The sequence below is a fragment of the Pseudophryne corroboree genome, chromosome 5, assembly GCF_028390025.1.
Source record: "Pseudophryne corroboree isolate aPseCor3 chromosome 5, aPseCor3.hap2, whole genome shotgun sequence".
NCBI lineage: Eukaryota > Metazoa > Chordata > Amphibia > Anura > Myobatrachidae > Pseudophryne > Pseudophryne corroboree.
Window position 1 is genome coordinate 522,560,937 of NC_086448.1, and position 21,749 is coordinate 522,582,685.

A 21,749-nucleotide genomic window follows, 5' to 3' on the forward strand; every position below is an offset into this window, starting at 1 on the left:
ATCGGGTGAACATGCACTATCAGTTAGTGTGTACCCAGGTTTAGATAGGTCTTTCAGTATACCAGTGTGCAGTGACATGCAGTGGGGTGAGGCAGAGCATTTCCTGTCATACTAACGTTTGTGCCAGTTTTGACTATATAAAGTTTATGAAAAACACAAATAATTTTATAGTCAAAACTCTGGAGTTATACAGCCTATGGCAGGTGAGGCACCTAAATATTCTGCACATCTTAGTTCAAAACTCACCAAATTTCCAGCAGTATAAACTGCTGCACCTGTGTATAATGCCCACATGTACGCTTGAGCTCATATATTGTGTGTAAATCTTGCTCTGGTACTAGCCAGTACCTCCTCAGCCATTTATTTGGATTTCCTATTATCCTTTCCATTTAGACTACCGCAGAGGTAGTTTCCCATTTGAGTTCTAGAGCAGTAGGAGGAGTTTACATTTTATTACACTTTACATAGAAACACAAAACAGGAGCATAACTCACAATTCCCAGAGAAAAATATTTTTTTGGGTGGTACAGGAGCGATGTATACTGTATCTGCTTACTACACCGGAACGTTCAGATGCCAACCCCTGCAGCTGTCATACCCTGTACACAAGAATAGCTACTCAGATCATACATACCAACCTGCCACCACGCTATTTTGCACACACTATTAAATGCATAATCTTTACACAGAAATGCACATTTCACTTAGAACTGATGTTAATTAAGGCAGAGAAAAGACTGTGTTGTATAATGTGAGCGTGACAATTTACCCCCTTTAAATGTGACCATTATATCACTCCATGCCTAAGCTTGCCTCCGGTTTCATTCCAAGTCTCTCTTCCTTCCATTCAGCAATATATTTTCACAGCTCACATTTCACGTATGGTAATGTACAGTAGATGTTGTTTATAGCAAGCTGTAATTCAGATTTGGTCCTGCAACAGTAAACCAGGCACTTCTGGTCCTATGTCCTTCATAGCTTGCTCCCAAGCCTGTTACAGTATACTGTGGAAGCTAAACCAAATTCTAATAGACCTAATTACAGTACAATTACATTTGAAGCTGAAGAAGAAAATCCATTGATGCGACGACCCATATAATGGACAGTTCTGCTTCAGCACATACAGCCCAAGTAGGCTAAAAATTTTGGCCATCATACGCATACGTTTTCACTCTTCTGCCTAATTGCATTTGTCTTGTGAAAATAAAGCAAGGTAGACGTGCAGCACAATCCCCCTTTAACGTCCCTAATGTAGAAGACATGGAATTACGTCATCCTGTGAAAGGCCCATTGTACAGCTTCCAACAAGTAACACATCTTTAGGGAAGGTCTGCTATAGTCATAGCCACTCTCTTTTCCACCCATCAGGTACAAAAATTCAGATGAAGTGACCAGCATTCCAACACGTTTTAGCGACGGCGAAGATCTTTTTCAGGCCAGTAATGCCGCAATGATTGATGATACTTCAGACCGACAGTAGCGGACAGGGAAGCTTGGCTGCAGTTCAGTGTTATTGTAAGAAATCTCAAATATTTATTCCATCTCCTGCACTCACTGTAATCACATTTTCACCATGTTGCCAGGAAGGGGGCTTTGACATGAAGCCATAAATTGACACAGGCTACCATTGTTGCACATATGTAATTGACAACACTGAAATAATATAAAATAGTTCTATATTTTCCTACCTGTAGAAGCAGGATGACGAAAATGTAATTTTAAACACAAGACTCTTAAAAACATCCTTTCATTATTGCATCTCATTTATTTAAAACAGATTGCTTATAAAGGTTTCCACAGATTAAAATACAGTGATGTCTGACATTGGAGGTATAAAGCTGAAAAACAGCCCTAGTGGTAGAAGCAGAGCTTAGACCATGTACAAAAAGGGAGCAGAACAATCATGTAGCTTAAGTAACATGGAAACACATTAAAGACTGCTCAGTAGCAACAAAGCTAAAGTCTACAATTAACATATTCAATTAATGGGCCCTACACATTGGCCGATCCGCCGCTGAGCTGCCAGACGGCGGATACAGCCGACGGGCAACCCGGCGGCTGGGGGGGGGGGCAGTGACGGGGGGAGTGAAGTTACTTCACTCCCCCCGTCACATGGCTCCATAGAACTGCAGGCAAATATGGACGAGATCGTCCATATTGGCCTGCATGCACAGCCGACGGGACACCAGCTATGAACGAGCGCGGGGCCGCACATCGTTCATCGCTGGAACCTCCACATTGCACGATATGAACGTTATCTCGTACATTAATGAACGAGATCGTTCATATCGTGCAGTGATGTCGGCCAGTGTGTAGGGCCTATAAGCGTGAGGATCCGATGCTAGACACATTGCAGTTAACCCTCTATTACAGAGGTTCTCAAACTCTGTCCTCGGGACCCCACACAGTGCATGTTTTGCAGGTAACCCAGCAAGTGCACAGGTGTATTAATTACTCACTGACACATTTTAAAAGGTCCACAGGTGGAGCTAATTATTACACTTACGATTCTGTGAGGAGACCTGCAAAACATGCACTGTGTGGGGTCCTGAGGACTGAGTTTGAGAACCTCTGCTCTATTATTTGCAAGCAAAAACAAGCAGGGTTAAACTGTCCAGATAACCTGCACTGCAGTCTTGTTAGGCTGACTGAACCTTGCTGCGAATTGACTCTCCCCCTAAAGGTCCATACAGACGGTGAGATTCGGACTATGCCTGAATCTCACTATGCGACATGGGGGTAAATTTACTAAGGTGGGAGATTTTTAGAACTGGTGATGTTGTCCATGGCAACCAATCAGATTCTACTTACCATTTATCTAGCTGCTTCTAGCAGATAATAGATATAATAAGAATTTACTTACCGATAATTCTATTTCTCGGAGTCCGTAGTGGATGCTGGGGTTCCTGAAAGGACCATGGGGAATAGCGGCTCCGCAGGAGACAGGGCACAAAAAGTAAAGCTTTAGGATCAGGTGGTGTGCACTGGCTCCTCCCCCTATGACCCTCCTCCAAGCCTCAGTTAGGATACTGTGCCCGGACGAGCGTACACAATAAGGAAGGATTTATGAATCCCGGGTAAGACTCATACCAGCCACACCAATCACACTGTACAACCTGTGATCTGAACCCAGTTAACAGTATGATAACAGCGGAGCCTCTGAAAGATGGCTCACAACAATAATAACCCGATTTTTGTAACTATGTACAAGTATTGCAGATAATCCGCACTTGGGATGGGCGCCCAGCATCCACTACGGACTCCGAGAAATAGAATTATCGGTAAGTAAATTCTTATTTTCTCTATCGTCCTAGTGGATGCTGGGGTTCCTGAAAGGACCATGGGGATTATACCAAAACTCCCAAACGGGCGGGAGAGTGCGGATGACTCTGCAGCACCGAATGAGAGAACTCCAGGTCCTCCTTAGCCAGGTTATCAAATTTGTAGGATTTTACAAACGTGTTTGCCCCTGACTAAATAGCCGCTCGGCAAAGTTGTAAAGCCGAGACCCCTCGGGCAGCCGCCCAAGATGAGCCCACCTTCCTTGTGGAATGGGCATTTACATATTTTGGCTGTGGCAGGCCTGCCACAGAATGTGCAAGCTGAATTGTATTACACATCCAACTAGCAAAAGTCTGCTTAGAAGCAAGAGCACCCAGTTTGTTGGGTGCATACAGGATAACAGCAAGTCAGTTTTCCAGACTCCAGCCGTCCTGGAACCTATATTTTCAGGGCCCTGACCACATCTAGCAACTTGGAGTCCTCCAAGTCCCTAGTAGGCGCAAGACACCACAATAAGCTGGTTCAGGTGAAACACTGACACCACCTTAGGGAGAGAACTGGGGACGAGTCCGCAGCTCTGCCCTGTCCGAATGGACAAACAGATATGGGCTTTTTTGAGAAAAAAACCACCAATTTGACACTCGCCTGGTCCAGGCCAGGTCCAAGAGCATGTTAACTTTTCATGTGAGATGCTTCAAATCCACAGATTTGACTGGTTTTAAACCAATGTGTTTTGAGGAATCCCAGAACTACGTTGAGATCCCACAGTGCCACTGGAGGCACAAAAGGGGGTTGTATATGCAATACTCCCTTGACAAACTTCTGGACTTCAGGAACTGAAGCCAATTCTTTCTGGAAGAAAAATCGACAGGGCCGAAATTTGAACCTTAATGGACCCCAATTTGAGGCCCATAGACACTCCTGTTTGCAGGAAATGCAGGAATCGACCGAGTTGAAATTTCTTCGTGGGGCCTTCCTGGCCTCACACCACGCAACATATTTTCGCCACATGTGGTGATAATGTTGTGCGGTCATCTCCTTTCTGGCTTTGACCAGGGTAGGAATGACCTCTTCCTGAATGCTTTTTCCCTTAGGATCCGGCGTTCCACCGCCATGCCGTCAAACGCAGCTGCGGTAAGTCTTGGAACAGACATGGTACTTGCTGAAACAAGTCCCTTCTTAGCGGCAGAGGCCATAAGTCCTCTGTGAGCATCTCTTGAAGTTCCGGGTACCAAGTCCTTCTTGGCCAATCCGGAGCCATGAGTATAGTTCTTACTCCTCTACGTCTTATAATTCTCAGTACCTTAGGTATGAAAAGCAGAGGATGGAACACATACACCGACTGGTACACCCACGGTGTTACCAGAACGTCCACAGCTATTGCCTGAGGGTCTCTTAACCTGGCGCAATACCTGTCCCGTTTTTTGTTCAGACGGGACGCCATCATGTCCACCTTTGGTAATTCCCAACGGTTTACAATCATGTGGAAAACTTCCCCATGAAGTTCCCACTCTGCCGGGTGGAGGTCGTGCCTACTGAGGAAGTCTGCTTCCCAGTTTCCATTCCCGGAATGAAACACTGCTGACAGTGCTATCACATGATTTTCCGCCCAGCGAAAAGTCCTTGCAGTTTTTGCCACTGCCCTCCTGCTTCTTGTGCCGCCCTGTCTATTTACGTGGGCGACTGCCGTGATGTTTTATCCCACTGGATCAATACCGGCTGACCTTGAAGCAGAGGTCTTGCTAAGCTTAGAGCATTATAAATTTACCCTTAGCTATATTTATGTGGAGAAAAGTCTCCAGACTTGATCACACTCCCTGGAAATTTTTTCCTTGTGTGACTGCTCCCCAGCCTCTCGGGCTGGCCTCCGTGGTCACCAACATCCAAAACTGAATGCCGAATCTGCGGCCCTCTAGAAGATGAGCACTCTGTAACCACCACAGGAGAGACACCCTTGTCCTTGGATATAGGGTTATCCGCTGATGCATCTGAAGATGCGATCAGGACCATTTGTCCAGCAGATCCCACTGAAAAGTTCTTGCATGAAATCTGCCGACTGGAATTGCTTCGAAGGAAGTCACCATTTTTTTACCATGGCCCTTGTGCAATGATGCACTGATTTTAGGAGATTCCTGACTAGCTCGGATAACTCCCTGGCTTTCTCTTCCGGGAGAAACACCTTTTTCTGGACTGTGTCCAGAATCATCCCTAAGCACAGGAGACTTGTTGTCGGGATCAGCTGCGATTTTGGAATATTTAGAATCCACCCCTGCTGTTGTAACAGTATCCGAGATAGTGCTACTCCGACCTCCAACTGTTCCCTGGACTTTGCCCTTATCAGGAGATCGTCCAAGTAAGGGATAATTAAGACGCCTTTTCTTCGAAGAAGAACCATCATTTCGGCCATTACCTTGGTAAAGACCCGGGGTGCCGTGGACAATCCAAACGGCAGCGTCTGAAACTGATAGTGACAGTTCTGTACCACGAACCTGAGGTACCCTTAGTGATAAGGGCAAATTTGGGACATGGAGGTAAGCATCCCTGATGTCTCGGGACACCATATAGTCCCTTTCTTCCCGGTTCGTTATCACTGCTCTGAGTGACTCCATCTTGATTTGAACCTTTGTAAGTGTTCAAATTTTTTTAGATTTAGAATAGGTCTCACCTAGCCTTCTGGCTTCAGTACCACAATATAGTGTGGAATAATACCCCTTTTCTTGTTGTAGGAGGGGTAATTTAATTATCACCTGCTGGGAATACAGCTCGTGAATTGTTTCCCATACTGCCTCCTTGTCGGAGGGAGACCTTGGTAAAGCAGACTTCAGGAGCCTGCGCAGGGGAAACGTCTCGACATTCCAATCTGTACCCCTGGGATACTACTTGTAGGATCCAGGGGTCCTGTACGGTCTCAGCGTCATGCTGAGAGCTTGTCAGAAGCGGTGGAACGCTTCTGTTCCTGGGAATGGGCTGCCTGCTGCAGTCTTCTTCCCTTTCCTCTATCCCTGGGCAGATATGACTCTTATAGGGACGAAAGGACTGAAGCTGAAAAGACGGTGTCTTTTTCTGCAGAGATGTGACTTAGGGTAAAAACGGTGGATTTTCCAGCAGTTGCCGTGGCCACCAGGTCCGATGGACCGACCCCAAATAACTCCTCTTCCTTTATACGGCAATACACCTTTGTGCCGTTTGGAATCTGCATCACCTGACCACTGTCGTGTCCATAAACATCTTCTGGCAGATATGGACATCGCACTTACTCTTGATGCCAGAGTGCAAATATCCCTCTGTGCATCTCGCATATATAGAAATGCATCCTTTAAATGCTCTATAGTCAATAAAATACTGTCCCTGTCAAGGGTATCAATATTTTTAGTCAGGGAATCCGACCAAGCCACCCCAGCTCTGCACATCCAGGCTGAGGCGATCGCTGGTCGCAGTATAACACCAGTATGTGTGTATATACTTTTTATGATATTTTCCAGCCTCCTGTCAGCTGGCTCCTTGAGGACGGCCCTATCTATAGACGGTACCGCCACTTGTTCTGATAAGCGTGTGAGCGCCTTATCCACCCTAAGGGGTGTTTCCCAACGCGCCCTAACTTCTGGCGGGAAAGGGTATACCGCCCATATTTTCTATCGGGGGGAACCCACGCATCATCACACACTTCATTTAATTTATCTGATTCAGGAAAAACTACGGTAGTTTTTTCACATCCCACATAATACCCTCTTTTGTGGTACTTGTAGTATCAGAAATATGTAACACCTCCTTCATTGCCCTTAACGTGTGGCCCTAATAAGGAATACGTTTGTTTATTCACCGTCGACACTGGATTCAGTGTCCCTGTCTGTGTCGACCGACTAAAGTAAACGGGCGTTTTAAAACCCCTGACGGTGTTTTTGAGACGTCTGGACCGGTACTAATTGTTTGTCGGCCGTCTCATGTCGTCAACCGACCTTGCCGCGTGTTGACATTATCACGTAATTCCCTAAATAAGCCATCCATTCCGGTGTCGACTCCCTAGAGAGTGACATCACCATTACAGGCAATTGCTCCGCCTCCTCACCAACATCGTCCTCATACATGTCGACACACACGTACCGACACACAGCACACACACAGGGAATGCTCTGATAGAGGACAGGACCTACTAGCCCTTTGGAGAGACAGAGGGAGAGTTTGCCAGCACACACCAAAAACGCTATAATTATATAGGGACAACCTTATATAAGTGTTTTCCCTTATAGCATCTTTTTTATATATTTTTAACGCCAAATTAGTGCCCCCCCTCTCTGTTTTAACCCTGTTTCTGTAGTGCAGTGCAGGGGAGAGCCTGGGAGCCTTCCCTCCAGCCTTTCTGTGAGGGAAAATGGCGCTGTGTGCTGAGGAGATAGGCCCCGCCCCTTTTTCGGCGGCCTCGTCTCCCGCTCTTAACGGATTCTGGCAGGGGTTAAATATCTCCATATAGCCCCCGGAGGCTATATGTGAGGTATTTTTAGCCAAAAATAGGTTTTCATTGCCTCCCAGGGCGCCCCCCTCCCAGCGCCCTGCACCCTCAGTGACTGCCGTGTGAAGTGTGCTGAGAGGAAATGGCGCACAGCTGCAGTGCTGTGCGCTACCTTAAGAAGACTGAGGAGTCTTCATGCCGCCGATTCTGGACCTTCTTCTTGTTTCAGCATCTGCAAGGGGGCCGGCGGCGAGGCTCCGGTGACCATCCAGGCTGTACCTGTGATCGTCCCTCTGGAGCTAATGTCCAGTAGCCAAAGAAGCCAATCCATCCTGCACGCAGGTGAGTTCACTTCTTCTCCCCTAAGTCCCTCGTTGCAGTGATCCTGTTGCCAGCAGGACTCACTGTAAAATAAAAAACCTAAGCTAAACTTTTCTAAGCAGCTCTTTAGGAGAGCCACCTAGATTGCACCCTTCTCGGCCGGGCACAAAAATCTAACTGAGGCTTGGAGGAGGGTCATAGGGGGAGGAGCCAGTGCACACCACCTGATCCTAAAGCTTTACTTTTTGTGCCCTGTCTCCTGCGGAGCCGCTATTCCCCATGGTCCTTTCAGGAACCCCAGCATCCACTAGGACGATAGAGAAAATCTAATTGGTTGCTATGGGCAACATCACCAGTTCTAAAAATCTCCCACCTTAGTAAATTTACCCCATGGACTGTGGTCGGTATTGGCTAAGTGACAATTTTGACTATCTTTTAAACGAGATAGTCAAAATTTACTTGCCTGCACAGTCTATTTTCGCTTGCGATGCCGATCCCACAGGACCGCGCATCGGCATCGCAAGCTGTGCAATATGCACTAACTTTCCTTACGATTTAGTCAAACGTTAAGTACATATAGCACCGTGTGTACACACCTTAACTGTACAGCATTTGAAGTATTTAAAGTGAATTGGTCTAATACTGAAATAAGGCCATTTTGAATCGAACCCGTTCGATGCTGCTACAATGCGTTGTTCACTTCATATTCCCTGATCCCTCTTTCCTTTACCTGCCTGTAACTATCTACTTTAATTATTCCAGTTCTACTGAAGTTTGAGCAGAGCAGCTATAACTTTCATGGCTGTATAGAGCCTGTGCATGATTTGTTATGGAACAGGTGACTTTAGCTGGGTACACACTAGACAATATTTTGGACTATTTGTAGTTTTGAGGCAAATAGCAAGGTAGGTCTGAAGATATCTTTAATGATTTTAAGGAAATCGTTAAGTGGGTATGCACTACGCTATATATATATTTATATATATATATATACACATACATACATATACACACACAAATGTTTTTACATCTGTGGAAGGCACTGCAGACAGTATCCATGGACGAGTGCCAGACTTAATGGAACATATATATTGTTAAAGACTGAACAACACAAGCTATATCATTTAAAGATTGCACAGTGTGCACACACTAGGGGTGATTCCGAGTTGTTCGCTCGCTAGCTGCTTTTAGCAGCATTGCACACGCTAAGCCGCCGCCGTCTGGGAGTGTATCTTAGCTTAGCAGAATTGCGAACGAAAGATTCGCAGAATAGCGAAAAGAAATGTCTTAGCAGTTTCTGAGTAGCTCGAGACTTACTCACAAATAGCGATCAGTTCAGTCAGTTTCGTTCCTGGTTTGACGTCACACACACGCCCAGCGTTCGGCCAGCCACTCCCCCGTTTCTCCAGACACTCCCGCGTTTTTCCCTGAAACGCCTGCGTTTTTCCGCACACTCCCAGAAAACGGTCAGTTTCCGCCCAGAAACACCCACTTCCTGTCAATCACACTACGATCACTTCAACGATGAAAAATCTTCGTTCGGACGTGAGTAAATCTACTAAGTTTTGTGATAAAATACTAACCGCATGCGCACTGCAAACCACGTGCATGCGCATTTTTGCCTTAATCGCTCCGTTGCAAAAAATCGTCAACGAGCGAACAACTCGGAATGACCCCCACTGTCTTTTGTTCTGGAGTTCATGGGACATCATTTGGACATCGTTTAGGCGAGATTAAGAGAATAGATATCCACTTGTAATAACTGTATAAATCCTCCTTATAGGTACATCATCTGTGGTTTTCAAGCATTTGAACATAAATTAAGACATTGACATTGTAATTACTTTGAAATGTATAAGAAAATATTATTTATAATAAGCTACCACTTTGAGGCTATATGAACGTGTAAATATTAGGTGGTTCATGTTCTTATCAGTACTGGTGTAGCACAAATAGCTGTCAAGTATACAATTACTTTGTATTAATTAGACTATTATTGCATTGCCTGGCTTATTCTTATTAAGAACAGAACCCACTATTCTACTACCCACCCCACCTAGTACAAGAAGTAAAGCATTGTAACATAAAAGCCACTTTGTCACAAATATTTCTGAGAACAAAGCTTAACAATTTTATATGGTCATAATGTACCTCACTAATACCCCTTTCAGACCGCCAGCAAAAATCCGGGTTATTGCACTCAAACGCGCTGCAACCTGGGTTGCGGTGCAGTCTGAAAGGGGCCAGTTGAAATAACTCGGGTTGAGGGACATGGTAATTCAACTCGGGTAGTGAGCGGGGGTGAACATGAGTTCAACCCAACTCATGGTGCAGTGTGAATGGCTAAACCGGGCTGATGCGACCCCACACCCGTTCACACAATAGGAAGTGGCGGCGCTTAAAGATCATCTCCAAGCCTCGCCTCCGCACGCGTCGGTGGTGATGTCACCAACCAGGCAATAAGCCGGGTCGGGACACCAGCCTGAAAGGGGTCTCATCCGGGTCACACCCAAGAAGGACCATTGTACAAATCCCAGGTGAGACCCAACTATAGCGGTCTGAAAGGGGTAAACTGTAGCTGGACTTAGTGAATGGATAGGCTACACTAGCAAGAATAATAGTTCAATGCCCCGTGGAAGTAACATTACATCATGTGATACCTCAATCAGTTGGTAGCCTTAAACCTATATTTCATATTAATGGTAAAAGGCAAAAAGCTTTTGCCACTCTACCCTTTCGTTTATCTTTATTTAAATGTATTTTAATGAACGTGAAGGTTGACTTGTTCTACCTTTACAGTGTAACATTATGCAGGCCCGCCATGAAGGGGGGACGGTGGGGGACGGCAGTCCCGGGCCCCGACTGAGATGGGGCCTGGGTGGCAGCATTCAGGTTTGGGGCCATGCCAGCTGCCTACCTATGCACCAGAAGCCTCAGAAGAGCAGAGCCGCGGTACTATTCTTACTACAATGCTGGCTGTGAGCTAATCGGTGCTCACGGACCGACAGCCAATCAGGAGCTACCAAATTTGGCAGCTTCTGATCGGCTGCTGGTCCGTGAGCTCCAATTGGCTCACGGCCGGCTCTACTAAGATTAAGAATAGCGCCGCAGCTCTGTCCCCCCCCGTGTGGCGTGCTGAGGCTGACTGCTGGTGCGCAAGCTGAACATAATAAACCACAATGGGCGGTATTTAATAAGAATTTACTTACCGATAATTCTATTTCTCATAGTCCGTAGTGGATGCTGGGACTCCGTCAGGACCATGGGGAATAGCGGGCTCCGCAGGAGACAGGGCACATCTAAATAAAGCTTTTAGGATCACATGGTGCGTACTGGCTCCTCCCCCTATGACCCTCCTCCAAGCCTCAGTTAGGTACTGTGCCCGGACGAGCGTACACAATAAGGAAGGATCTTGAATCCCGGGTAAGACTCATACCAGCCACACCAATCACACCGTACAACTTGTGATCTGAACCCAGTTAACAGTATGATAACAAAAAACGAAGTAGCCTCTGAAAAGATGGCTCACAACAATAGTAATAACCCGATCTTTGTAACAATAACTATGTACAAGTATTGCAGACAATCCGCACTTGGGATGGGCGCCCAGCATCCACTACGGACTATGAGAAATAGAATTATCGGTAAGTAAATTCTTATTTTCTCTAACGTCCTAGTGGATGCTGGGACTCCGTCAGGACCATGGGGATTATACCAAAGCTCCCAAACGGGCGGGAGAGTGCGGATGACTCTGCAGCACCGAATGAGAGAACTCCAGGTCCTCCTTAGCCAGAGTATCAAATTTGTAAAATTTTACAAACGTGTTCTCCCCTGACCACGTAGCTGCTCGGCAAAGTTGTAATGCCGAGACCCCTCGGGCAGCCGCCCAAGATGAGCCCACTTTCCTTGTGGAGTGGGCCTTTACAGATTTAGGCTGTGGCAGGCCTGCCACAGAATGTGCAAGTTGGATTGTGCTACAGATCCAACGTGCAATCGTCTGTTTAGACGCAGGAGCACCCATCTTGTTGGGTGCATACAATATAAACAACGAGTCAGATTTTCTGACTCCAGCTGTCCTTGAAATATATATTTTTAATGCTCTGACAACGTCCAGTAACTTGGAGTCCTCCAAGTCGCTAGTAGCCGCAGGCACCACAATAGGCTGGTTCAAGTGAAAAGCCGAAACCACCTTAGGGAGAAAATGAGGACGTGTCCGCAGTTCTGCCCTGTCCGAATGGAAAATCAGATATGGGCTTTTGTATGATAAAGCCGCCAACTCTGAAACTCTCCTGGCTGAAGCCAGGGCCAATAGCATGGTTACCTTCCATGTAAGGTATTTTAAATCTACCGATTTTAGAGGCTCAAACCAATGAGATTTGAGAAAATTCAAAACTACGTTCAAATCCCACGGTGCCACTGGAGGCACTATTGGGGGTTGTATATGTAGTACACCTTTGACAAAAGTTTGTACTTCAGGCACTGATGCCAATTCCTTCTGGAAGAAGATTGATAAGGCCGAAATTTGAACTTTAATGGACCCCAATTTTAGGCCCATAGACAATCCTGCTTGCAGGAAATGTAAGAATCGACCCAATTGAAATTCTTCCGTTGGAGCCTTTTTGGCCTCACACCACGCAACATATTTTCGCCAAATGCGGCGATAATGTTGTACAGTCACTTCCTTTCTAGCCTTAATCAAGGTAGGAATAACTTCCTCTGGAATGCCCTTTTCTTTTAGAATCCGGCGTTCAACCGCCATGCCGTCAAACGCAGACGCGGTAAGTCTTGGAACATACAAGGTCCCTGCTGAAGCAGATCCCTTCTTAGAGGTAGAGGCCATGGATCCTCCGTGAGCATCTCTTGAAGTTCCGGATACCAAGTTCTTCTTGGCCAGTCCGGAGCCACCAGTATTGTTCTTACTCCTCTTTTCCGTATAATTCTCAGTACCTTTGGTATGAGAGGCAGAGGAGGGAACACATACACTGACTGGTACACCCACGGTGTTACCAGAGCGTCCACAGATATTGCCTGAGGGTCTCTTGACCTGGCGCAATATCTGTCCAATTTTTTGTTGAGGCGAGACGCCATCATGTCCACCTTTGGTCTTTCCCAACGGTTCACAATCATGTGGAAGACTTCTGGATGAAGTCCCCACTCTCCCGGGTGAAGGTCGTGTCTGCTGAGGAAGTCTGCTTCCCAGTTGTCCACTCCCGGGATGAACACTGCTGACAGTGCTATGACATGATTCTCCGCCCAGCGCAGAATCCTTGCAGCTTCTGTCATTGCTCTTCTGCTTCTCGTGCCGCCTTGTCGGTTTACGTGGGCGACTGCCGTGATGTTGTCCGACTGGATCAACACCGGCTGACCCTGAAGCAGCGATTTTGCCAGGCTTAGAGCATTGTAGATCGCTCTTAGCTCCAGTATATTTATGTGAAGGGACGTCTCCAGGTTTGACCACACGCCCTGGAAGTTTCTTCCCTGTGTGACTGCTCCCCAGCCTCGTAGGCTGGCATCCGTAGTCACCAGGACCCAGTCCTGTATGCCGAATCTGCGGCCCTCTAACAGATGGGCACTCTGCAACCACCACAGGAGAGACAACCTTGTTCTTGGTGACAGTGTTATCCGCTGATGCATGTGCAGATGCGATCCGGACCATTTGTCCAGCAGATCCCACTGAAATGTCCGTGCATGGAATCTGCCGAATGGAATCGCTTCGTAAGAAGCCACCATCTTTCCCAGGACTCTTGTGCATTGATGTACTGACACAGTTCCTGGTTTTAGGAGGTTCCTGACAAGTTCGGATAACTCCCTTGCTTTCTCCTCCGGGAGAAACACCTTTTTCTGAACCGTGTCCAGAATCATTCCCAGGAACAGCAGACGAGTTGTCGGGGTCAATTGAGATTTTGGAAGATTCAGAATCCACCCGTGTTGCTGAAGCACTACCTGGGTTAGTGCTACACCGACTTCCAGCTGTTCTCTGGACTTTGCCCTTATCAGGAGATCGTCCAAGTAAGGGATAATTAATACGCCTTTTTTTCGTAGAAGAACCATCATTTCGGTCATTACCTTGGTAAAGACCCGAGGGGCCGTGGACAAACCAAACGGCAGCGTTTGAAACTGATAATGACAGTCTTGTATCACGAACCTGAGATACCCTTGGTGTGAGGGGTAAATTGGGACATGCAGATAAGCATCTTTTATGTCCAGGGACACCATGAAGTCCCCTTCTTCCAGATTCGCTATCACTGCTCTGAGTGACTCCATCTTGAACTTGAATTTCTGTATGTACAGGTTCAAGGATTTCAGGTTTAGAATAGGTCTTACCGAACCGTCCGGCTTCGGTACCACAAATAGTGTGGAATAATACCCCTTTCCCTGTTGTAGGAGGGGTACCTTGACTATCACCTGCTGAGAATACAGCTTGTGAATGGCTTCCAAAACCGACGTCCTTTCTGAGGGAGACGTTGGTAAAGCAGACTTTAGGAACCGGCGAGGGGGAGACCTTTCGAACTCCAACATGTAATCCTGACATATTATCTGCAGGATCCATGGGTCCACTTGTGAGCGAGCCCACTGATTGCTGAAAATCTTGAGTCGACCCCCCACCGCTCCTGAGTCCGCTTGTAAAGCCCCAGCGTCATGCTGATGGCTTTGTAGAACCCGGGGCGGGCTTCTGGTCCTGGGCAGGGGCTGCTTGCTGCCCTCTCTTACCCTTTCCTCTGCCTCGCGGCAGATAAGACTGTCCTTTTGGTCGCTTGTTTTTATAGGAGCGAAAGGACTGCGGCTGAAAAGACGGTGTCTTTTTCTGTTGGGAGGGGGTCTGAGGTAAAAAAGTGGATTTGCCGGCAGTTGCTGTGGCCACCAGGTCCGAAAGACCGACCCCAAATAATTCCTCTCCTTTATATGGCAATACTTCCATATGCCTTTTGGAATCCGCATCACCTGACCACTGTCGCGTCCATAAACTTCTTCTGGCAGATATGGACATCGCGCTTACTCTTGATGCTAGAGTACAAATATCCCTCTGAGCATCTCGCATATAAAGAAAAGCATCCTTTAATTGCTCTAGAGTCAATAAAATACTGTCCCTATCCAGGGTATCAATATTTTCAGTCAGAGAATCCAACCACACTACCCCAGCACTGCACATCCAGGCTGAGGCTACTGCCGGTCGCAGTATAACACCAGTATGTGTGTATATACTCTTCAGTGTAGTTTCCAGCCTCCTATCTGCTGGATCCTTGAGGGCGGCCGTATCAGGAGACGGCAACGCCACTTGCTTTGATAAACGTGTGAGCGCCTTATCCACCCTAGGGGGTGTTTCCCAGCGCGCCCTAACCTCTGGTGGGAAAGGGTATAATGCCAATAACTTCTTGGAAATTAGCAGTTTTCTATCTGGGTTAACCCACGCTTCGTCACACACGTCATTCAATTCCTCTGATTCTGGAAAAGCTACAGGTAGTTTTTTCACCCCCCACATAATACCCCTTTTTGAGGTACCAGCAGTATCAGAGATCTGCAAAGCCTCCTTCATTGCCGTGATCATATAACGTGTGGCCCTATTGGAAAATACGTTTGTTTCTTCACCGTCGACACTAGATTCATCTGTGTCGGTACCCGTGTCGACTGACTGAGGTAAGGGACGTTTTACAGCCCCTGACGGTGTCTGAGACGCCTGAGCCGGTACTAACTGGTTTTCCGGCCGTCTCATTTCGTCAACTGACTTTTGTAATGTGCTAACATTATCACGTAATTCCATAACTAAAGCCATCCATTCCGGTGTCGACTCCCTAGGGGGTGACATCACCATTACCGGCAATTGCTCTGCCTCCACACCAACATCGTCCTCATACATGTCGACACACACGTACCGACACACAGCAGCCACACAGGGAATGCTCTAATCGAAGACAGGACCCTCTTAGCCCTTTGGGGAGACAGAGGGAGAGTTTGCCAGCACACACCAAAAGCGCTATAAATGTATATAAACAACCCTAGAAGGTGTTGTTTTTGATATAAGCGCTTTTAATATATCAATATCGCCAAATTATGCCCCCCTTCTCTTTGTTACCCTGTTTCTGTAGTGCAGTGCAGGGGAGAGTCCTGGGAGCCTTCCTCACCAGCGGAGCTGAGCAGGAAAATGGCGCTGAGTGCTGAGGAGAATAAGCTCCGCCCCTTTTCCGGCGGGCTTTTCTCCCGGGTTTTAAGAAAACTGGCCTGGGTTAAATACATACATATAGCCTTAATGGCTATATGTGATGTATTTATTTTGCCACTAAAGGTATTTAATATTGCTGCCCAGGGCGCCCCCAGTAGCGCCCTGCACCCTCCGTGACTGAATCAGTGAGACGTGTAGCAACAATGGCGCACAGCTGCAGTGCTGTGCGCTACCTTCATGAAGACTGAGGAGTCTTCTGCCGCCTGCTTTCCGGACCTCCGTCTTCAGCGTCTGTAAGGGGGATCGGCGGCGCGGCTCCGGGACGAACCCCAGGAGGACCTGTGTTCCGACTCCCTCTGGAGCTAAGTGTCCAGTAGCCTAAGACTCCAATCCATCCTGCACGCAGGTGAGTTGGAAATCTCTCCCCTAAGTCCCTCGATGCAGTGATCCTGTTGCCAGCAGGATTCACTGAGATTTAAACCTAAAAAAACTTTTTCTAAGCAGCTCTTTAGGAGAGCCACCTAGATTGCACCCTTCTCGGACGGGCACAAAAACCTAACTGAGGCTTGGAGGAGGGTCATAGGGGGAGGAGCCAGTACGCACCATGTGATCCTAAAAGCTTTATTTAGATGTGCCCTGTCTCCTGCGGAGCCCGCTATTCCCCATGGTCCTGACGGAGTCCCAGCATCCACTAGGACGTTAGAGAAAAATATTTTCACCCCCTTCCTCACCAGTTCAATTTCTGCTGACGGGCGTGGTATAATCCGTTCAGCTCGCTGCCCCCAGGGTAGTGAGTGCACCCTTTATGCAGCTAAACCGGATTACTATGGGCACAATATGTGCTATAACGGGGATCACTTAGAATGGAGATTGGAGGTGATATATCATTTCAATACCGCCCAATGAGTCTTTGTCAGTTTTTACAGAACTAGCCTAGTCTTGTGGCTTATCTAAAAATTCAGGAACACTTTGAGATCTGTATATAAACAAGATGTTCAACATTTAGATCATTAAGAAATGATAGTCAATACGGCACATTTTTTGTTCAAAATGTATGTCATTGAGAAATGAGTCAAGAAGGCATATTTTACAAAATGCCTCATCACATTGTGTTGAACATTATATGAGGCAAAATCTAAAGAAACATTATAAAAGGAAGATTAGATATCACAAGCCAGTTCACAAGTGGCAAACGTTTGCTCAATACTAGCTGTGGATGAAATTCACATTGATCTTAGATTTTCATAAACCTGTTTATAGGCGATACAGTTCTTTGCGCAGCTGGGTTCTCGAGGTGCTTTGATTCAGCTAAAAATGTGTCTCTGCACTACCTGAATACCCTGCCTTATACGCAGCGGAGCCCTAAATTGGCTTATTGAGATAGAAAGGTAATATATAAAAGTGGCAGCCGCTGAATGGTTAACAGTACAAGCCAAATTATGTTACAAAAACATTTTTCTTCAAACTGATCAAGTTGATATTTTTTTCTTTACAGATTCCTTTGCTGTAACTTGTTATTTTATTGCTGAATGATTTAAAAAGGTACAATGGAAGATGAATATTGCTATTGAATGTACAGTTGATGTTTGTACAGAAAGGATTAATTCCAAACATTACTGATCCAGGCAAGCCTAAACAAGTAAACAATCATTAAAAAATGATATGATCTCTAACAAACAGAATTTGGTAGCGGTAATGTAGTTTTTTTGACGGTTATGTCTCTGGCCACAGAGCTCACAGGCCAGTGGTGGACCACTTGTCCTTTATTCTCAGTCCATCGCCCGATCAGCCTCAGATGCCTGAAAAATGAGATAATGGAAGCCTACTACTATTCTGTAATATGACATAACTGAATGGTAAGCTGGTAAATACATATCAGAAGGCAGATTTGATGATATGCATAAGAAAGTTCTTAAAAGGAGACTGTTTTTGAGAGCTCTCTTTTCATCTGTCCATACTGTTCCTTTAGTCGCAGCACCGCCCTACTGTGCTCTTCATCAACTGTCAGCCGCCTCTGTTCTTGCTCCTTCATGAATGCGCCCCACTGGGATCGAATCTTCTCATTCCCAACTTTTGCTGCAATACTCTATTATACAAAAAAAAACAAGAGAGGATAAAATGAAAACCATGTGACAATCATTTGCATGCTTCTGTGCCTTTATCCTACGTGTTCTGAAGAAATAGATACACTTTTGAGTTTTCTGGTTCTGTGTGTCAGTCTGCATGTATATATAATAGGCATACACTATGGGCCTGATTCAGAGCAGAGATGAGCGGGTTCGGTTTTGCTCAGTTCTCAAAATGGCATCTTATTTGCTCACAGATGTCACGTGTTTTGGATAGCCAATAAGAAAAATCCGGATAAAACCGAACTTGCGTTAATTCTGGCGTTACATCCAAATCCACTCATCTCTAATTCAGAGAAGTACGCAAATCAGCTATTTTTTGGCCTAATTAAGGTTGACTGCAAAAGCAAAATCTTCCTCTAATGGGCAAAACCATGTTGCACTGCAGGTGGGGCAGTTGTAAGTTAAAGAGAGTTAGATTTGGGTGGGGTGTGTTCAAACTAAAATCTAATTTGCAGTGTAAAAATAAATTAGCCAGTATTTACCCTGCACAGAAACAATATAACCCCCCCCAAATCTAACTCTCTCTGCACGTTACACCTGCCTCACCTGCAGCGCACATGGTTTTGCCCATTAGAGGAAGATTTTGCTTTTGCAATCAACCTTGAACTAGGTCCTTTGTGTACTGCCCCGATTGTTGTGGGTCTGCGCATGCACAGGACCTATTCTGCTCATGTGCAGAAGGGGTCCTGCGTAATCACTCAAAGTTCCCCCAAGACTCAGCATAACTGACAAGCTGCGGGCATTTAGGGGCAAAGAGTGTGGGTGGCCTGCGTTCCCGGAAACGAAGGCCGCGATGGTGGTCCGATGCGGTCAGAAGGTGTCTCTTCATCTCAGGCGCCTCCTGCAACATTAGCCTGTTAGAAGGACGGTATTGAACAGGTCTTCTCTGGCTATGCAACACCATACATCTTATGACTCACGCCCTATGTTCACACTAACAACTGTACCCACCAGAAAGCCAAGCATATAGATTGAGAGAGACAGTAATTACCTGTATGATTTACTGTATGCACACCAATTATTTATTGCTGAAAATACAACATCTGTACAAGGCAGTATGGTTGGCATGATGGTTAGTATCACTGCTTCACAGCTCTGATGTCATAAGTTTAATTCCTAACCAATGTGTGGTTTGTATGTTTGGCGTTGGTTGCCTCTGGTTGCTCTGGTGTTCGCTCACACTTCATAATCATACTTGTACTTTTAAGTAATACAAATTGGGAGAAAACTCCCCAATGGGGGCGCATAAGATTATTAATCAAGCATTATAAAAAGATCAATTTAACCACTTGCCTGGCATGGTCGCATCAGATGCGACCATGCCTGCAAGTGCTCTATCTGACCTGGTCGCACAGCAGGAAAATTACAGTTTTATCTACCATTACTAGAACACATAAATAATACATAAACAAGTTAAGAACAAACAATACAAAACTAGATGCATGCATATAATATATACATATATACAAGAGGTGCAGTGGTCAAAAATACAATAAAATAGATCAGTGCAAAATAATATTAAAAGCAATCACACACATTAATACATGCACATATACATGCACATACAAGCGCACACACAAACAAACATACATGCATACATCCACAAACTTACAGTACATACAGTTCCAGTTCTACATTTCCAGTTCACAAACTTACATACAGTTCCAGGCCAGGAGCGTAGAGTAGACCAGACCAGCAGCACTAAGAAGAAGGGAGCATGTGCAGCTAGCAGCTCCCTCCGGGCATTCTTTCTGTATGCAGAGAGAGCTACGGAGCTCTCTGTTAGCGGCTTTTGCTGAGGCGGAGACACAGCTGTCTCCGTCTCTCAAATAAAATAAAGGGTCTTCAGTGGGGGGTTTCCAGGTACTCGGAAACCCCCCCTGCGTGCGCCACTGGACCGCCGGTCTCCCATCCCCAACCGCTTCAGATGTGGTCATTTTAATTAGAGTTTGCCTGGTGATTTTTCTTATATTTGTACTTTTATCAGCTTCTGATATGAAAAAAATAATCCTTAGCGTGTATGTGTGTCCATGGAATATGGAAGATAGATTGCACGTTCTACTGGGGCAAGGAACAGTATGAATGACTGAAATATGCTACTCTATAAAGCACTGCATAAAATGTGTTCTATATAAACGTTAATCTGCTTTTAAACCCCTTCGCTGCTGAGGACCACACAAATTATACCTTGTTCTATTTCAGAAAATACCATTAGGCTTTTTAGGCACTCTAAACAAGTCTAAGAAAAAAAACAATCCAAATGGCCAAAAAAAGTGTTTATTATTGAATTTCAAGAAAGGGTACAGAAAAAACAAATGTGATGCTTTTTTTGTCTTATAAAAACCACAAAAAGAAAAAACCTTTGTGGGGCTTATTCTGCACTGAGTGATTCAATTCAATGCAACCACCCTGAGTGATAAATCTGTTTAATGCACCCTCTGGGACTTACCACGTGGAGAAACCTATAAATTCTGTGCACTTCACCTGAATCTATGGGTTAATGTGCATTAGTCGCGGGTTTACAGCGCAAGGAAAACAGGATTTTGATACCTACCGGTAAATCCTTTTCTCCTTGTCCGTAGAGGATGCTGGGGTCCACTTCATGACAATGGGGTATAGACTGTTCCGCAGGAGCCATGGGCACTCTAAAGACTTTTCAATGGGTGTGAACTGGCTCCTCCCTCTATGCCCCCCCTCCAGACCTCAATTACAGAAACTGTTCCCAGGGAGACGGACATTTCGAGGAAAGGATTTACTTTAGACTAGTGGTGAGATACATACCAGTTCACACCTCAACCATGCCGCACAACATGGCCTTCAACAGAACACACGCCAACAGGCATGAACCAATTACAGCAACATGCTGAAACTAATACCTGTATAACACAACTTGTGTAACTCTAATAACAAAACTGCAGGTAAAGTACGCACTGGGACGGGTGCCCAGCATCCTCTACGGACTAGGAGAAAAAAGGATTTACCAGTAGGTATCAAAATCCTGTTTTCTCATACGTCCTAGAGGATGCTGGGGTCCACTTCATGACCATGGGGTTTATACCAAAGCTCCAGTACGGGCGGAAGAGTGCGGATGACCCTGCAGCACCGATTGACTGAACTTGAGGTCTTCATCAGCCAAGGTGTCAAACTTGTAGAATTTTGCAAATGTGTTTGACCCCGACCAAGTAGCTGCTCGGCAAAGTTGCAATGCCGAGACCCCCCGGGCAGCCACCCAGGATGAACCCACCTTTCTAGTGGAATGGGCCTTCACCGACGTCGGTAACGGCAATCCAGCCGTAATATGAGCGTGCTGAATCGTACTTCTGATCCAACGCGCAATAGTCTGCTTGGAAGCAGGACACCCAATCTTGTTGGGAGCATACAGGACAAACAAAGACTCTGTTTTCCGTATTCG

General features: G+C 45.9%; 1 protein-coding gene across 1 annotated transcript in view; it reads right to left on the reverse strand.

Moving 5' to 3' along the window:
• Nucleotides 1-17,708: 17,708 nt before the first annotated feature.
• BLOC1S5 (biogenesis of lysosomal organelles complex 1 subunit 5) overlaps nucleotides 17,709-21,749 on the reverse strand; it is a 192,802-nt gene continuing 188,761 nt past the window's right edge. Inside the window, exon 5 of the mRNA XM_063923123.1 lies at nucleotides 17,709-18,294. Within this exon, the coding sequence (XP_063779193.1) occupies nucleotides 18,121-18,294 (174 nt within the window). The 3' untranslated portion in view covers nucleotides 17,709-18,120. The remainder of the gene's footprint in view (nucleotides 18,295-21,749) is intronic.